Source organism: Callospermophilus lateralis, chromosome 1 (genome assembly GCF_048772815.1).
Source record: "Callospermophilus lateralis isolate mCalLat2 chromosome 1, mCalLat2.hap1, whole genome shotgun sequence".
In the NCBI taxonomy this organism is placed as follows: Eukaryota; Metazoa; Chordata; class Mammalia; order Rodentia; family Sciuridae; genus Callospermophilus; species Callospermophilus lateralis.
The window spans coordinates 194,451,972-194,469,717 of NC_135305.1; the positions used below are offsets into that span (position 1 = coordinate 194,451,972).

General features: G+C 40.1%; 1 protein-coding gene across 1 annotated transcript in view; it reads left to right on the top strand.

Moving 5' to 3' along the window:
• Tgfbr2 (transforming growth factor beta receptor 2) overlaps nt 1–17,746 on the top strand; it is an 85,963-nt gene that overhangs the window by 53,377 nt on the left and 14,840 nt on the right. Inside the window, exons 4-5 of the mRNA XM_076843117.1 lie at nt 9,803–10,602; nt 12,266–12,407. Of these exons, the coding sequence (XP_076699232.1) occupies nt 9,803–10,602; nt 12,266–12,407 (942 nt within the window). The remainder of the gene's footprint in view (nt 1–9,802; nt 10,603–12,265; nt 12,408–17,746) is intronic.

The window sequence follows — 17,746 nt, forward strand, 5'->3', positions numbered from 1 at the left end:
GAAAACTGACCTTTAGGTGTCAGCCTCCTGTCTTAGGTTGATACCACTGCAACTGGATCATACCCGTCACTGACTACCGGTCCAGCATACAGCCATACTTGTGGATAGGTCTATGCACCAGTGGGGGGGTGAGGTTCTTTGCCTCACCTCTGTTGGCCCCCAAATTTGGCCTTGGTGCCAGTGGGGGAGTGAGGTTAATGTGGCTTAAGGACCGTGCCTGTAGGCGTCAGCCTCCTGTCTTAGGTTGATACCACTGCAATTGGATCATACCCGTCACTGACTACAGGTCCAGCATATAGCCATTGGCCCCCAAATTTTAGACCATCACTAGCAGAAGGGAGGAGGATACAGAAATGCCACGACACCAAGCCAATTGACAGTTCCTTTGGAAAAATTGCATCATTGGTGACACCATCAGCAAAGATATGTCAGCATTACCACAATTAACATGTGGTGCGCTGGCAAGGAAATAAAAATTGCATCACTGGTGACACCATCAGCAAAGATATGCCAGCATTACCACAATTTGCTGCACTAAACGATAGTTACATAGTCCAGGCAAGTTCTGCAAGCGGTTCAAAGTGGAGGAATCTATCAATATGTCCGTCTCCTCCCAAAGTCCGTTGCCTCCCAAAGTAAGTTGACTCCTTGATTGAGCATACTTGTTGAGTTATATTCATTGGGATGAAGATAGGAATTCTGGCAATGATGCTAAAAAGACATTATCCTGAAAAGAATTATTAAATATAATGAAAAGGAAAGGTGAAAGTAAACAAACAGATCTGTTAACCTCCTTAAAAAACAATCCTTAACAGCTGTTTACCTGATTTAAATTAGTAAACAAGCAGATTTATTAACCACCTTTAAAAACAATCCTTAACAGCTGTTTACCTAATTTAAATTAAGCCATTTAAATCACGTGAATAAAAAAAATAATAATTTGGATCCATTTTTCATGAGCGCTCCTCATATATGAAATATGGACATACGCACACACAGACATACAACACAAAACACAAATGTGCAAACAAATGTACAACACATAAGATAATAATAAAGGCCTTGTAGCTTTACCTAGGTGAAATCTCCATTGCAATGCACCTTTCAGGAGTCCTTCCACTAGACAGCATGGGAGTAGCTGGCAAGGAAATTGTCATACCTACTTGGCTGATGGCTCCCAGAAGAATTGAAAGAGGGATGTTCAGCTTGAAAAAGAAATGATTTCCAGAGAGGGATTTAATGTCCAATAGGAGGTTAATAGCTCTCATCTCATAAAACAAGGAATTATTTTGTTGTCTTTTTTTTTTTCCTTTTGGAGATCAGCAGCATGATGACAAAAAAGTACAAGTACAGACATACATGTGTGTGTGTGTGTTTTAATTTCCTCACATGGCTTTGTCTTTCTTTTATTTTTAAAAATTTGTTCTAAAGTAGCTGTACATGACAGTAGAATGAATTTTGACACATTGAACACAAATGGAGCACAACTTCTCATTCCTCTAGCTGTGCATGGTGCAGTCACAGTGGTTGTGTAATCATGCACATATATAAGGTAATAATGTCCATCTCATTCCATCGTCCTTCCTACACCCATACCCCCTCCCTCCTCACTCCCCTCTGCCCAATCCAAAGTTCCTCCATTCTTCCCTAACTACACCCAACCCCCTTTATGGATCAGCATCTACTTGCCAGAGAAAACATTTGGCCTTTTTTTTTTTTTTTTTTTTTTTTCAATATCCTAATGTCTAACCTTTATCCCAGTTCAGCATAAAGGGGCAGGGTCCCTCTGTAGAAATATTTCAACCATTTTTTTTTACCTCTACCTCTCATGAATAGTCCAGGAGAGGTTGTGGTATGGATTAGTCTACATTGTAAGATTCATTTATTGAGGTGAAAGTCAAGAAGAGAATAATACAAAGGAGACTATGTGGTAAGGGGAATAAATGAATTTTGAAATACATACAACTGGAATAAAACTATCACATGGGGAGAAGCCTTCTTCCATCATTTAGGGAAAAAATATTCTCAGGCTGTCCAGAAAGTTTAACAGTGCTGCCAATATACTGGGAGTTAAATTAAATTCTGTATGCCCAGTGAGCTTTCTGTCCTGTTGTTTAATTAAAATGATTTTTATTGTTTGCTTGAATTTGTTTTCTTTTTATTGAGATGATGAATGGGGAATCATATCTCATTCTACACTTCTCCGCTAGTTAATTGACTAGAAAATTCTCATGGACCATTTTTTATTGCCTACTACTGAATATAGTTGTACCAGCACTTTGCAAACAATTCCACTAAAAATTTCTTTGTGAGAGGGAAGCATCTCTGTGGCAGAGCATCAAGGAACTGGCAGAATACCAAGGAACTTACTCTATTTTTGGCTCAAACAGTACTTCTGAAGTTTTAATGTGTAAATGAATCACCTAGGAACTTTTAGTTGCAGATTCTGATTTAGTAGAACTTTTAATACAGTGCTGAGATTCAACATGTCCACTAGGTTCTCAGGTGATGGTGCCTCTGGTCCTGAGACCATACTTTGAATAACAAAATATTTAGAGATGCAGAAGATGGTGGTAAGAGCTTTGAACTCCACCCATGTAAACCATATATATGTAGTGTCATAACTTGGAGTTTCTTTTTTTCTTTTCTTTTTCTGTATGTGTGTACATTAGTGTGTATATATGTACGTGTATGTGCATGTCACAGATACATACATCTATATCATAATACATCTATATCATACACGGACACATATATATATTATAGTCCATATTCACATTTCTTCAGAGCTACATGTCTTTGTTGTCAGTTAAATTCAGAATCCAGTCAAGGGCCACACAATAAATTTGATTGTTTTGCCTCCTTAGTGTGCTTTTTTTCTATGACATTGACTTTGAACAGGCTAGGCAGTTTATTTTTATAGAGGCACGTTCTGGATTTTTCTGATGTTTCTTACTCGATTATATTGTGATTAAATATTTTTGTAAGGATTTTACTGGTGTCTTATTGTGGGATTTTTTTAAACATAATCCTACAAAAAACAAACTCTACATGTGTGTTCTGAGATATTATTACTAAGGAAACTGGAGATACACACTTGGATGATAAAGCCATTGGTTTAAAAACTCAAGGGAATGATAACTGTGAAAGTTAGAAATGGTAGTTACTCTTGGAGGGAGGGAGACAGGGAGGTGTCTGATTGGCTGCGGAACATGAAGGGACTTCTGAGGTGGCTGGCAATCATATTTTTTGACCTGACCAGTGGTAACAAGCATTTACCTTATAATAATTCACTTATTCTAGATACTCATTTTATGTAGTTTTCTGCATAAAAAATCTAAAATATTTTTTACAAGAGAGAAATCAGAACAGTAATTAATGGAGGTCATGCCTTGCCCCTGGGCTAAGGAACCTTGACCCTGGGCTTTCAAATCCCCATAAGAGTTGGGAAAGAGGAAGAGGGAAATCCATGCTGTTGTTTGTTTGTAAGCACCACCTCTTTGTCAGGAACTTCAAATATATAATTGTTCTCAGAATCCTCTTTCCAAGTATTAGTCTCCTTTTAGGGGTAAGAAATGAAAAGTTAGAGTGATTCATTCAACAGCTGCCTGGCTGGTCTGAATATCTTCAGAGCCTTTGTTTTTTCCCACATCACCCCACCGTCTCCCTAGCAATGCACCCGCAGGACTATTGAATAACTGAAAATTTCCAACCACGTATGTCCCACACAGAGAGGCCAGACTTAGTCGCAAATAAGGACCTATCTGCCAATGTCAGAGCCTTAATAAATAAATATTTTTTTAAAAGACAAATGTCAAATTCCTTTTGTTTCCTTCCTTTCGTTTTGGTCTCTAAAAGATAAATGTTAGCATGCTATTAAAAAAAAAAAAGAAGAAGAAGAAGAAAGAAAATTAAAAGTAAAAAAAAAATGGACAGAAACCTCAAGGGGATATCCCGTGGCATACTTTCTTCTGGTGTGACTGAAAAATAAACAAGTTGTCTTCTACTTAAGCAAGAGTGCACACCCATGCACGCACGCACGCACTCAGGAGACGATGAAAACAGGTTGCTCCCAGACTCCTTGAAGTTCCTTATGATGACCCAATCTGATGCGAGTTTCCAAAAGATTCTAACCTCTTTAATGGTTCTAAATAAATGGTTCTAAATAAAAATCACTTACTAAAAAAAAAACTAAATAAGGCAAACACAGCAAAAAAGCCTAAGTGGATTAGTTAATATGTCTTGATAAAAACCAAACCAACATGAATGACTTTGAGAAGTGCACTCTTGCTTTAATAGTTGAGTGACTTTGGCAGATTTTCCACAATAAATGTGTTTGGAGCCAAATATCACCAAGACACTAGGTGATGGTTTTCTGCTCATGTCAAACCCTTGGTATACTAATGAATGTCATGGGAGAAGCAGAGAGATTTCTTGTCATGGATGCCTTAATTATAAAGACGTTCACACACCAACATATTCCCCAAAAGTAACAGAATATATAGGTAATTGGCCAAGACCCAAAGAAGGAAACTGTGCTAAAGAGAGATAGGCTAAGGGGAAGGAGGAACTTCCTGTCTCTAGTTATTATGTTAATCACATATTTAAAAGGACAGCATTCACTTATTTATTGAGCATCTACCAGGGAGAAGCTTTTACTTGGTAGGAATATTTACTTTGCTAAGAATTTTACTTTGGTAAGGATATTGCAGCAGCATCCAAACTCAATACCCTCCCCTGTAAAATGGGGTAACAGCATAACTTGTAGGGTTGCTAGGGAAGTAATGTGAGATGATGTTTATAAGATGAACCACTCAGTTTCTGGTCCCATAAAGCACATGCTGCTTTACTTATCTTTATTATCGTGAGAAGAATTTGAAAGAGAGCTTCTCAGTTCACTACAGAGCTCCCTTCACACTTGACACAAGCTCTGGCTGATGATGTAGTTGCTCCGGCGGAACACACTCAGCAAACCAGGGAGATCTACCATTGGCAGTAGCTACTAACTTCCTAGAGAAACGGATGAATCTCAAAATCTGCTCTGAGGCAAGCCTGGCAGAGAGACCAGTGTCAAATGCCTTCACTTTGCCGAGGGTACTTGGCTTTTTGTATGTGTGTTCTATGGACTTCTTAGATGGCTGAAGCCTCCAGACTCTTTCCTAGAATGATGTTTTCAAATGCACAGAATATAATTCTTAGGATTTGAAAGAAAAAACAATTTATATTGAAATACAGTGACCAAATATTTTAAAAATGAATTTGGATACTTATGTCTTTATTTAGTAGCGCTTTATCAGGATCTAACTGGCAGCAGATCTGAAAATATTGAAAGGTCTAAGTGATGCAGGTAAGCAATAGGTCCAGACACCTGTAACAAACATAGATGGCATAAAAATCAGTGGTTTCTATTGGTGACAAAATCATAGGTAAACCTAATATTGGGAAATGTTAAATTTTAGTTAAAGGTTACAGAAAATTAGAGGTGTAACTTTTGCTCATTTGAATTCACAGAAGCACTGATTTCTATTCCCAGGGCTCAGGCTGAGAAGAGCGGATATTATAGTGTTGAACTTCTTTTTTTTTTTTTTTTTTATGAAACTTAGGGAAATTCCACCCAGCGCTTTATCTAGTTTGATGTTCTATAATAAGAGACTATGTGTGGAAGACTCCAGTGGTTTAATAATTATGTCTTAAGCCCTACTATGTGATAGGCAATGGAATCGTCTTTCAGAAAAGAAAAATTGGGGGAGTTCTCCCCTTGGAAAACCTTTTCTTCCCCAGCAGGGAAAAGGTACATATTTGTATGTTGTTCTTAGTTAAGAACCAAGGAGAACGTACCCAGACGATATACTCTTTTAGATGCCCTGTCCACAGATTGCCAGTATCACCAAAGCAGCGATAAAAGCACTCAGTCCAGCCTCCAATCAAGAAAACCACTTTATCAAGTTGAGAGGCTCTATAAAGTCATCCTTAATTGGCTCTCAACAGTGTGAAGTTTAGGGAACATCATGGCATGAGATTAAGAGCCCTGGCCAATCACACAGAGCTCCTTTCAGATGTCAGCTCTGCTATTACCTGAGTTGATGATCTTTGGGAAATTATTTATAGTTACCTGAACTTCATCTTCTCTATCCGTGAAACAAGGTTTATTATAATAGCCCTTTCTACCTCACAGTAGCTTTCTGTCAATTAAATGTGAATATTGTATAAAACAGCACACCGCCAAAGTTTATGTGTTTCTCTGTAATTGGGGATTGGTAGGAGGAAATGCTTTCTCTTGGTCTCTAGGTGAGATGCCAACAAGCTGTGGGCTTCTCTTGTAGCAACCCAAGGGTTAATACTGCTAGAGGGTGTGGGTGGGTTCTGTTTAGATAGAGCCACATCCCAAGGCTTCCTTCCAGCCTGGTTTGCTATTGTTAGGGTATTTTACCACCTCTTTGATGTTTTAAGATTGACAGATGTTCTTCAAGAATTCCTCTCCCCACAGATTTTTACACATAGGTTTTCAAAAAGAAATCACAGGAAATTTGAGGGGAAAGTAAAAATATGGTTTCTGACTTTGAACTGGGGATTTCTAGAACCTTCCTCATTCAATACCACACATAAACTTCAGGGGATTCCTGTTTTTGTATTTTTACTAGCCTGAAAAGAATTAGAACTGAATAAGGAAGATCCTTTTTACAGATGGCTAGGAATTATAAAATAAAATAAATTATAGAATAAATGAGTAGTTCATTTGCATGTTTTAATGAAATGGAGCCACAGTTGATACTTAAAATTTTCTAATTGCATTCCTTTGTATGTGAAAAAGAATATCACATTGGACTAAAAGTCAACCTTCCCCAAATAGCAAATAGTTTAGGCTTTATAGGCCTTATATGATTTTATTGCAGGAACTTCATGCATGTGTGTTTGTGTGTGTGTGTGTGTGTGTGTGTGTGTGTGTGTAATACTTTTTTAGAATAAAAAATAAATGAATAAATAAATCTTAGGTCATAGGGCTGTATTAAAAACTGGTCCTGGGCCCTGGGACACAGTTTACCAAGCCCTGATAGGGAACCTAAGAAATTTGAGGAATAACCTCTCACATAACACCCATACAACATACATTTGTTGAATATCATTAAGTGGTTTATCCTGCATAAGGTTCATGGTATATCCAGGTGATCAAAATAGAGCTGACCATTGTTCATGTACAGCTTAATTTACTCTGAGAGAAAAGAAATCAGATAATCAAACCAATTTTTGATCTAAGGCATTTTATATAGCTATAGACATGGAGGATTGAAAAAAGCCGGTGCTTGAAGCAAGCACCACCGTGGATTCTTCAGATAAGAGAGATGGAGCTTCAAGGAGCAAATGTTGTAATCTGTGTTGTGCTTGAATGTTATTTCACCTGTCTCTGTAATTTTGCTCTCCAAGTTCATGCTTTGTGGGAAAACAGGGACAGTCCAAACAAATCCACAGGAGCATTTCTCCCCCCAAGGGTCATCAAAAAATTGCATACCTTTTCCATTCTTTTAAGTGCATTATTGTATCTCTCCCCAGAATTGTGATTTGTTTTCCCCCTGAGTTTCTCTAATTCTGAGGGCTTAGGGTCACTTCTCCAGTTTTTAGTGTCATCCAGTCGATTATAAGACCTTAGAATTTATAGTCAATGGAAGTTGATATCCATTTAGAGTTAACCTTAAGAGCAGGTTATATATAACCTTAAGAGCAAGTTATATATAATCATATACCTGAACATTCTAAATTGACATGTGCTGGCTTCATTTCTGCTTTTATTTCATTAAATGATGGTATCAAATACCATTTAGGTGGTGAGTTCCCCTTGAGAAGTTAAGGTTGTCTCCATTCTGCCTGGACTATATTCTCGACACCAGTTTTTGTTGTTGTTGTTGTTCTTTCTTTTTTTGCTTAGACACCTATAGTAAATGAAAACTGTCAATTGAATAATTACATATCTTTTCTCCAACATTAAGTCTGGCTCCATACCCACCTTTTTTCCTTCTATTTCCCTGTGCAGAGCAATTCTAGGATAATTCCCCAGACAGATCATATATCCTTTCTCCTTAACATAACACTGTTTCCATCCATCCTGGACCTTTCCAATCCATCAGTGGCCACCTCAAAAGCAGCCTTTGCCACCATGCCTTCTATGAGTCTCTGAGCTTTTCCACCCTCTACCAGCACACAGACTCTACCACACATTGAGCTCACATCCCAGAGTGTCATATGTATCTGTGTTTTAATCAGGTTTTTTTTTTTTTTCCACTATGTCTAAAAGATCTGACCAGAACAATTTTAGGGAAAAAAAGTTTATTTGAGGGCTCATGGTGTCAGAGGTCTTAGTCCATAAGAGGCCGCTCCATTCCTTTGGGCTCCAGGTGAGGTAGAACATCATGGCGGAAGAGTATGGCAGAAGGAAGCATCTCATATGATGATCAGAAAGCAGAGAGAGAGAGAGAGAGAGAGAGAGAGAGAGAGGGGTTTCCACTTGTCAGGTGCAAATATACACCCCAAAGCCATGCCTCCCAATGCCTACCTCCTCCCACCACACCCTACCACTTCAGTTACCACTCAGTTGATCCCTATCAGGGGATTAATTCATGCACTGGATTAAGACTCTCACAACCCAATCTGAACCTTCTTGCATTGTCTCACATATGAGCTTTTCGGGGACACCTCACATCTAAACCATAACAACCTGCCTTAACCCCTCTACTGAATATTCCTTGAGGGCAGTGTCTTACAGTAGACACCTGGTAGTGTCTTCATCAATCACAGGGGCCTGGTTCTTTGTCCAAGAAAGAAAACTGGAAGCATTTCTATGTTCATCCTCTCTTACTTTGTAGCAGTGTTTTCATTGTTGCTGTTAATTCTTCTTCTTCCATGTAACTACAAATTGTATGTCCACAGCTGGGGATGTAGCATGGTGCTAGAATCCTTGTATAGCCTGAGCATGGCCCTGGGTTCCATCTCCAGTACTGGGGGGAAAATGTATGCACAGTGAAAACAGGAAAATGGGTGGACATGAGGTAATAGATTTCCAAAGAGACTCTCCCCAGAGACCCCTCTCTGCACAACTCATAGGCTCAGAGCTGATGTTTCCAGATAGCCTGAATGCTGATCAGAGTAGAACATGTTAGAGCTTGGAAACGAGCAAAGTCTATGCCAGAACTGTGGCTATCTCTGTTTTTTTTTTTTTTTTTTTTTTTTTTAACTAGATGCCTTATATGCAAGCTTTTTGAAAGCAGGAGCTGTTATCCTCCTGTTTATATTCCCAATGTCTCTGGCAATGCCTTGACCTTAGTGAACATTCAGTAAATGTTTTGTCTTTATTCAACAATATTGAGAACTTGCTGTGTGCTAAGGGCATGTATGATAGTGAAGAAGTGCCTGCCAGCAGGCAGTTCCCTGTCTGCTGGGACTGGGGAGAGAAAAAAAGATGGAGATAAAAACCAAAAAGTGAGGTCCTGGTTATTTGGTTTAAATTGTGCTGAAATGTAACATATGAAAAGAATACCGTGCTATGAGAATATATAAAATAAGACATTTACGTTTTCTTAGACTTCCCTTAGAGACATTTAGGCTGAAGTTTGGGGAAAGAGTAGGAGATGTTTAATGGATAGCTAGAAGTAGAGAAGAATGGACAGGTGTACTTCAGCATAGCTGGAAAAAAAAAAATCCTAATATATTATCCACAAACGCTATACAGATGCTAATGGGTCAAGACTAGAAACCAGGACTCACTCACTACTGAGCTCAACTCCTCCTCTCCCTTGTTTTGTTTCCACATCAGAATATACCACCAACAGTCCTGACCTGCTGTTAGTCATCTTCCAAGTGACAGGCGTTAGCCTCCTGCCACCGCTGGGAATCGCCATAGCGGTCATCATCACCTTCTACTGTTACCGCGTCCATCGGCAGCAAAAGCTGAGCCCATCCTGGGAAACCAGCAAGTCCGGGAAGCTCATAGAGTTCAGCGAGCACTGCGCCATCATTCTGGAGGATGACCGCTCGGACATCAGCTCCACGTGCGCCAACAACATCAACCACAACACGGAGCTGCTGCCCATCGAGCTGGACACCCTGGTGGGGAAAGGCCGCTTCGCCGAGGTCTACAAGGCCAAGCTGAAGCAGAACACTTCAGAGCAGTTTGAGACCGTGGCGGTCAAGATCTTCCCCTATGAGGAGTACGCGTCTTGGAAAACCGAGAAGGACATCTTCTCCGACATCAACCTGAAGCATGAGAACATCCTCCAGTTCCTGACCGCGGAGGAGCGGAAGACAGAGTTGGGCAAACAGTACTGGCTGATCACCGCTTTCCACGCGAAGGGCAACCTGCAGGAGTACCTCACACGGCACGTCATCAGCTGGGAGGACCTGCGCAAGCTGGGCAGCTCCCTCTCCCGGGGCATTGCGCACCTGCACAGTGACCACACCCCCTGCGGGAGGCCCAAGATGCCCATTGTGCACAGGGACCTTAAGAGTTCCAATATCCTGGTGAAGAACGACCTGACCTGTTGCCTGTGCGACTTTGGGCTCTCCCTGCGGCTGGATCCTACTCTGTCTGTAGACGACCTGGCTAACAGTGGGCAGGTAAGGAGAGCTGATGCCACGTCCCTCTTCCCTTGTGTCTGTCCTCCCTCCACCTCTCCATCAGTATCTCCTGCCTCTGTGCCACGCAGGTCTACACCCTGGATCCTTATTTAGGGAGTCTAGCCAAAGTCAGCAGTCTACCCTGGGCATCCTTCATTCTCTCTTGCTGATGGACAACCCTTCTCCTCCTGTCTCCAAATCTTTCCCAATTCAGGGCAATCATTTTTCTCCAAGTCAATCTTCATTTCTCTTCCATCTGCAAATATTTTTCTTGGCTTGGAGCACTGTTGGCATTGAACTCTGTTCTTGACGTCTCTTTTAGTTGTACTTGGCCCCCTGTAACTCTATACTACTGGTAGTTATACTGGTTTCTAGATTCCAGAAGGCAGTCTCCCTGACATCTAGATCCATATCTGTATGGTCACCCAAGACATCCAGCACAGTGCCTTGAAAGTGAAACTGACCTATAAGCTTTTGGTGAGTGAATGAACAATTCCACTTAGGAAGCACTCTCACAGATTAAAATGGAAATCTATTTTGGCCAAGGAGCCAAAAAAGTGGGAGTGATTAAGAATCATCCAGGCATCCTTTGTGAATGGTGGGCTCCATGTTGTCACTCATTGTAGCCCATCAGGATTATCATTACTTTCTCTGGCTCGGCCTGGTGGCAGGGCCTGCTTCTGTAGTGAGCGGTTTCTGCTCAGGCAGTGCTCTGTGTCCATGGCAGCAAGGCAGTGTTGAGGTAAACACGCTGAAACATAAACAGATTGGTGGGCTATGGTAATGAGTCATGCAAGAATTTGTTAAAGAGAAAAATTTCTTCTAATATACACTAATAAGGAGCGTTCCTTGAAATGATGATAGCAAATTACTGGGCCTTCCTTAGATTCTTGGGACAGTAAGGTAATTGTCATTAATCAGGCTGTACATACTTCAGTATCAAATCAAACATTGATTTTTTGAAAATTTTTTTCCTAGAAATATTTTTTCCTTTGGCTTGTGGGCTCCATGTTTGCATGTTCTCAAGTTGTAGAGATCATTGCAGGCCTAAATCAAAGTATAATTTATAAGACACACCCACAACAATTATAATGGAATTCAGGTTTGGTCTTTTATGGTGGAGATATTTTCATACAATTTTAGTGTTTTTGAGATTTATGAAATTATACTACATCCTTGGCACACTGGAATGTGCCATGGGGTAGACAGAGATTAAAATCATCCTCAGTGATCAAAACTGATGGCAATTATTTTTTATCATGAGCCTTGGAGTTACAAAAATGAAAAATTATTGAATTTACAAAAGCAAAAGTAAACATCTAAAATATCACAGATGCTGTCTCTAAGGTTATCTCTGTAAGGATGTCATTGAATAATGTGTTGACATATATCACAGGGCTAGCTAAGGCAGCTCTGAGCTTTGGCACTTCCTTATTTTGGCAAGCTTTGTTTATAGTCTTTAAAGGGTTTTCAGGGAGAGAACATCTATTTTTAAAAATAACCATATATGCCATATCTTTCTGTGCTGTTCTCTTTATCTAAAACAGCATTGTGTTTCTTTTAAAAATCATCTGTGACCTTGAGGGACAAGCATTTCTACACTGAGGAAATAATGATGCACTTGGGCTTCACTGACAGGTCTCAATGTTTATTTTTGCTTTAGGTGGGAACTGCAAGATACATGGCCCCAGAAGTCCTAGAATCCAGGATGAATTTGGAGAATGTTGAGTCCTTTAAGCAGACCGATGTCTACTCCATGGCTCTGGTGCTCTGGGAAATGACATCTCGCTGTAACGCCGTGGGAGGTATGTATGGACCACTATCTATCATGGGGCTGTGGTGGACCAGCCTTCAGAATGATGTGATGTTATTTGCTTCAACCCTTGTTCTAGGGCTTTGCCACTAAGTGGTTAGCTCCACAATAATAGCTAGTTGAGTTCTGCTAGCACACAGTCATTTCCAGAACCATTTGAAATCATGCTAAACAGAAAGCCATGTTTGGAACATAAAATTTTGCAACTCCTTCAATAAGGTTTTGTTTAGTTACTTTTCTCTTGATGCATCACTCCACAAATATTTTAATATCTAGCAGGAGATGAGCACTAATATGGAGAAGAATTATTTGTCGTTATTAAATAGATAATATTCAGATTAGCATCTGGCTTTTGTTTCTTTTTATATTGGAAAGGTTTTTCTTTGTTTTGTTTTTTTTTAATTGCAAGGTCTGGAAAAAGGATTGAACTAAAAATTGACTTAGATAGACATAATACTGTTGTTGATGTTGGGGGTATTGAGGAATGCATCCTTTGGCTGGCTAGGCCTCCAAGACTGATTAGGAGACTGACTTTTCTCCTGGTTTTCCTAGGTAAGCCCCTGGTGATCTGGCTGACCTTCTCTTTTTTCCCCTAAGTTCAGCATTTCCTTTCCTTTCTTGAGCATTCTCTCATGGCTTTCCCAAATTCTTCACAAGTTGCAATCTGAATCTGAGTCCTTTCTGTTGTCAGTGACCTTGACTGCTCTTGACCATGAGAATGTAGATAAGGATGGGCATCCCTTGGGATGCAGGGGTAAACCCATTGTTTTGGAAAGTATTGTCCCCTGATCATCTAGTAGGTGAGAATGGCAGATGTCTGCATAGCTGTACCCTTTGCTGATTCTCTTCTCAGAAATTTTCATCAAGGTCTTGGGTATCACCTGAGAAATGTGTATACCCCAGCCTTGCCCTGGCAGGCTGCCAAATAAAGTCAAGTTAAATTATATATATATATATATATTTAATAATGGGATTGAACCCAGGGGTGCTTAACCACTGAGCCATATCTCCAGCCCTTTTTAATTTTAAATTTAAGACAGGGTCTCACCAAATTGCTTAGGGCCTGGCTAATTTGTTGAGATTGGCCTTGAACTTATGATCCCTCCTGCCTCAGCCTCCTGAATCACTGGGCTTACAGGTGTGCGCCACCATGCCTGGCATTAATTTTATTTTTAGCTTTTTATTTTGTAATAATTTTAGACTTAGAGAATAAATGAAAAAATAGCACAAAGAGTTCCCATCTGCTACTGACTCAACTTTCCCTAATGTTAACATCTAAGCCAAACCATAGTATGCAGTTATCAAAAAAGGAAATTAACATTGGTATCCTGCTGTTAATTATAGACCTTACTTGAAATTCCAGGTCTCTAGGAATAATGTCCTTTTCTGGAACAGGATCCAGTTGGGGGCACACATTGCTATAACCTGGGAGCCTCTGTAGTGTCCTTTACCTCAACTTATCTGTTTTTTATGACCTTGGCTTTTGTGAACTGTTTAGACCAGTCACTTTATAGACCGTCTCATACTTTGGGTTTCTCGATGTTTTCTCAGGATCAGATAGTCATATGAATTCTGGGCAAAGAGATAACTATAGATACGATGTTGGGCCCTTCTGGGTGCATCATGTCAGGGGGCACAACATCACCAGTGGCAGAAGTTAAATCTGACCCCTTTGTTAAAGTTGTATCTGCCACGTTTCTCCCTTGTAAAGATACCATTATTTCATTTGTAATTATTACATACCTCATGGGAAGATACTCTGACCTGTTTCTAAAGATATTAAACACCTGTAAAGATACTTCAGACCTTTTCGTTTTATACACTAACTTGAGGATCCATCAATAATTCTTGCTTTCAATGATTATTGCTGCCATACTTGCCTAATGCAGATTTTCTTTTTTCTTATTCCTTCATTTATTACTAGGTATTCTACTTTAAGGAAGATCTGTCCCTTCTCTCACCAACCCTCGTCATTTTTCATTAACTATGTATTTATACCATCTTGGAATTATGAATGTTAATTTCATTCTATGATTATCCAATAGTGGCATTATCTATGTTGTTGCTGAAATTGCTACCACTTTGGTTAGAGGGCCAACTGCCTGACATTTTGTCCAAGGCAAATTCTTCTGGTATCTTTGCTGGCTCTGAGTCTTCCTCCCTTTCAGAACATGTCAGGAGTGGGTCCGGGTCATCCCCTCCCTCCCTGCACCTTGCTGGGCCCCAGCATGGAGGCATTATTTCCTACCTGGCTTGACCCTGTTATTTTCTGGTTTCCTGCTGAGATTTCTTCCCCAGCCACACTTCCAAAAGTAACTTTGTTTTCCTTGTGCAGTGAAATTTGTTTAACCAAGTTTCAGCCACTAAGAATAATTTTCTGCCTGAAAGCTTTGACAGTTCCAAAATGAATCTTTAGACCGATATGAGCTGTGTCAGAGACAATGCTGTTGTCTCTGTCAGAATAAATTTACCTAGATTCCAGTATCTTCTCCATTGCTTTCAAAACTCGTGATTCTTTAAACATGAGCTGGAGGCTGTGAGTCTCTTTCCCTCTGTCAGCACAGCTAGCTTATTAAGGCCCTGCGTGAGCTCCCTGCCTTCATTGTTATCAATGACTAAAGCCCTTTCCTGTTGATATTTGCTGAGTGTGGAAGAATATAGGCTAATGGGGAAGAACCAAGTCCTCCAACTTTTACGAGTTCTAAAAAGGGATGCAGTGTAAACACGTTTTCCTAAGGAAGGAACAGGATCTGGTTTGTTCAGCTAGTCTAAAAAAAAAAAAAAAAAAAAAAAAACTTTTATAACCTTTAGGATAAGAACAGACAGCATTTAGGGAACCGGAAAGAGGCCATCCCGGTTCTGATTTTGTTTGATCTTAAGCCCACAGTCCTGTTTCTCCCATCTCCACCCAGGCTGCAAACACCAAGGCTATTTACCCATCCTCTCTCTCACCCTGACACAAGCCATTACTTGTTCAAATATGTGATCTTACACAGCAGGCCCCTTCTTCCGTAGAATTTCTACTTTTTGTTTTTAATTATTGATTCATTGCTTTTTATTGTTGTTGTTTTTGATACATCTTGAACACCTTAAAGACATAACTAATTAGAACAAATAAAAACAATTTAAAAACAAAAGATTTTTTTTTGTCTAGTCTTAATTTCAGAGACTTTTTTTTTTTAAGATATAGTAATTTTTATTAAATCTCATTTGGATTTACTTTGGTTACCATTCTGTGAAAATTTAGTACTTTTTATACAATTGAATATTGAATTAATTACCTGTATTTTTTTTTAAATTTTTATTATTAGTTGTTCAAAACATTACATAACTCTTGACATATCATATCTCATACATTTGATTCAAGTGGGTTATGAACTCCCATTTTTACCCCGTATACAGATTGCAGAATCCCATCGGTTACACATCCACTGATTTACATATTGCCATACTAGTGTCTGTTGTGTTCTGTTGCCTTTCCTATCCTCTACTATCCCCCCTCCCCTCCCCTGCCCTCCCATCTTCTCTCCCTACCCCATCTACTGTAATTCATTTCTCCCCCTTGTTTTTTTTTCCCCTTTCCCCTCACTTCCTCTTATATGCAATTTTGTATAACAATGAGGGTCTCCTTCCATTTCCAGAGACTCTTCATTCGCATTCCAAGAGTCCCTTGGAAATCACCTGAAGCCAGAGTACAAATGTTCCTTCCAAGCCTGGGCTCCCTGTGTTGTCTTCTCTCTCGCCCTTATAGAATCACAAAGGGAAGGACAGGCTTGGCCTTAAGAGGTTTACAGTCTATTGAAAACAGAATTTGATTTTCTCCCCTTTTGTGCTTTTTAAAAATTCACACACGCAGGTATCTCTTCCTTTACTAATAACTGATGTTAGATTTTAATGTATAAGGTGCTGGGAAGAGGGAGAGATGAAGCTCTGGCTTCATTCCTAGAACTTGACAGACAGCACAACTTTCCATCAGCGAATCTCATTTCAACAAAGGAAAGGAGTATACTTCTTTTGTCTGATAAATATTGACCAATGCTTTACTTCACTACAGAGATGAACTAATGTCCATTCCAGTTTATTCTAGGGCAGAAAATGTCACAGAAGAGTCTGAAATCCCCTCTCCTGCCCTTTGGTGACTCCATTCCATTCTTCTGGTTGAGTCCAGTGCTTTACGTGTGCTAAGGCCTGGCCCTCGCTTGCCTCTCTAGGCTCACCTGCACGAGCTGTTTTTATTTTGTAGTCCTTATTATGCTTTGGTCTCACCTCTAGGCCTGGCTCATGTTATTCCCTGGCATTAAACAGACTTTTTTTTTTTTTTTTTTCATACTGAGGATTGAGCCTAGAGGCACTTAACCACTGAGCTACATCCCCAGCCCTTTTACTTTTTAAATTTTTGAGACAGGATCATGCTAAGTTGCTTAGCACCTTGCTAAATTGCTGAGGCTGGCTTTGAACTTGCCATCTCCTGCCTCCCGGGCCCCCAAGCTGCTGGGATTACAGATGTGTGTCATCTCACTGGGCTTAAATGGACTTTTTAATAGCCTGGTGATATTTAATTGTAACAATAGCAACAGAAAAGGAAAGCAGTAAGAACAGAGAATGGAATGCCCAGGCCAGATAGAAGGAGACTAATGCTTAGGTCAGGCAATGAGGGTTAGGTCAATTCTTAAAGGAAGAGCCAGGGAGACTCAGGGCTGTCCTTTTGAGTTGCTCTTTTCTCAGCCAGCTTCTCCTCCATACAGGGAAGTAAAGGGTAAATGTGAGACAGATACAACAGCACCTGGAGAAGCCTGGCTCTTATCTGGGGAGAAAGTATAAACAGATGGTAACCGTGCATTTTGATGCCAACTGCTCCTGCCCTGTTTAGCAAGACATTCTGCCAGGGAGCCCAATGGATGGGTTGTCATAAGTGAAGAGAGTGGTCCAAAGAGAAAGGCTTCCTGGTAGACGTAGATTTGATCCAGATGAAGAAAAGTCACAAAGGAGTAATAGTTACTGTGGCTTAAGCACTTGCATCAGGTAACAGCTCACCTAATCTACCAGAAATACTTTGAGGCATGTCCTGTTACAAGCCTCATTTCACAGATGAAAAGATTGAGGTTTCAAGAGGTGGAAAAGTTGTAAAACAGGAATTGAAGCCTTGTTGTCTGACTCAGTAGCCTACAGAGCCTAACCATCCTGGTGCAGAACCAGCCTGGCTGGTGGAGAACATGTCCAATAAATAGCTCCAAGTGTCATTATTTTTACTGATGGGTAGTCAGAGCTACTCTGGCATCCCAGCCATTGACATGAAGCCTTTCGGGGGGTATCGGGCGAGACAATCACACA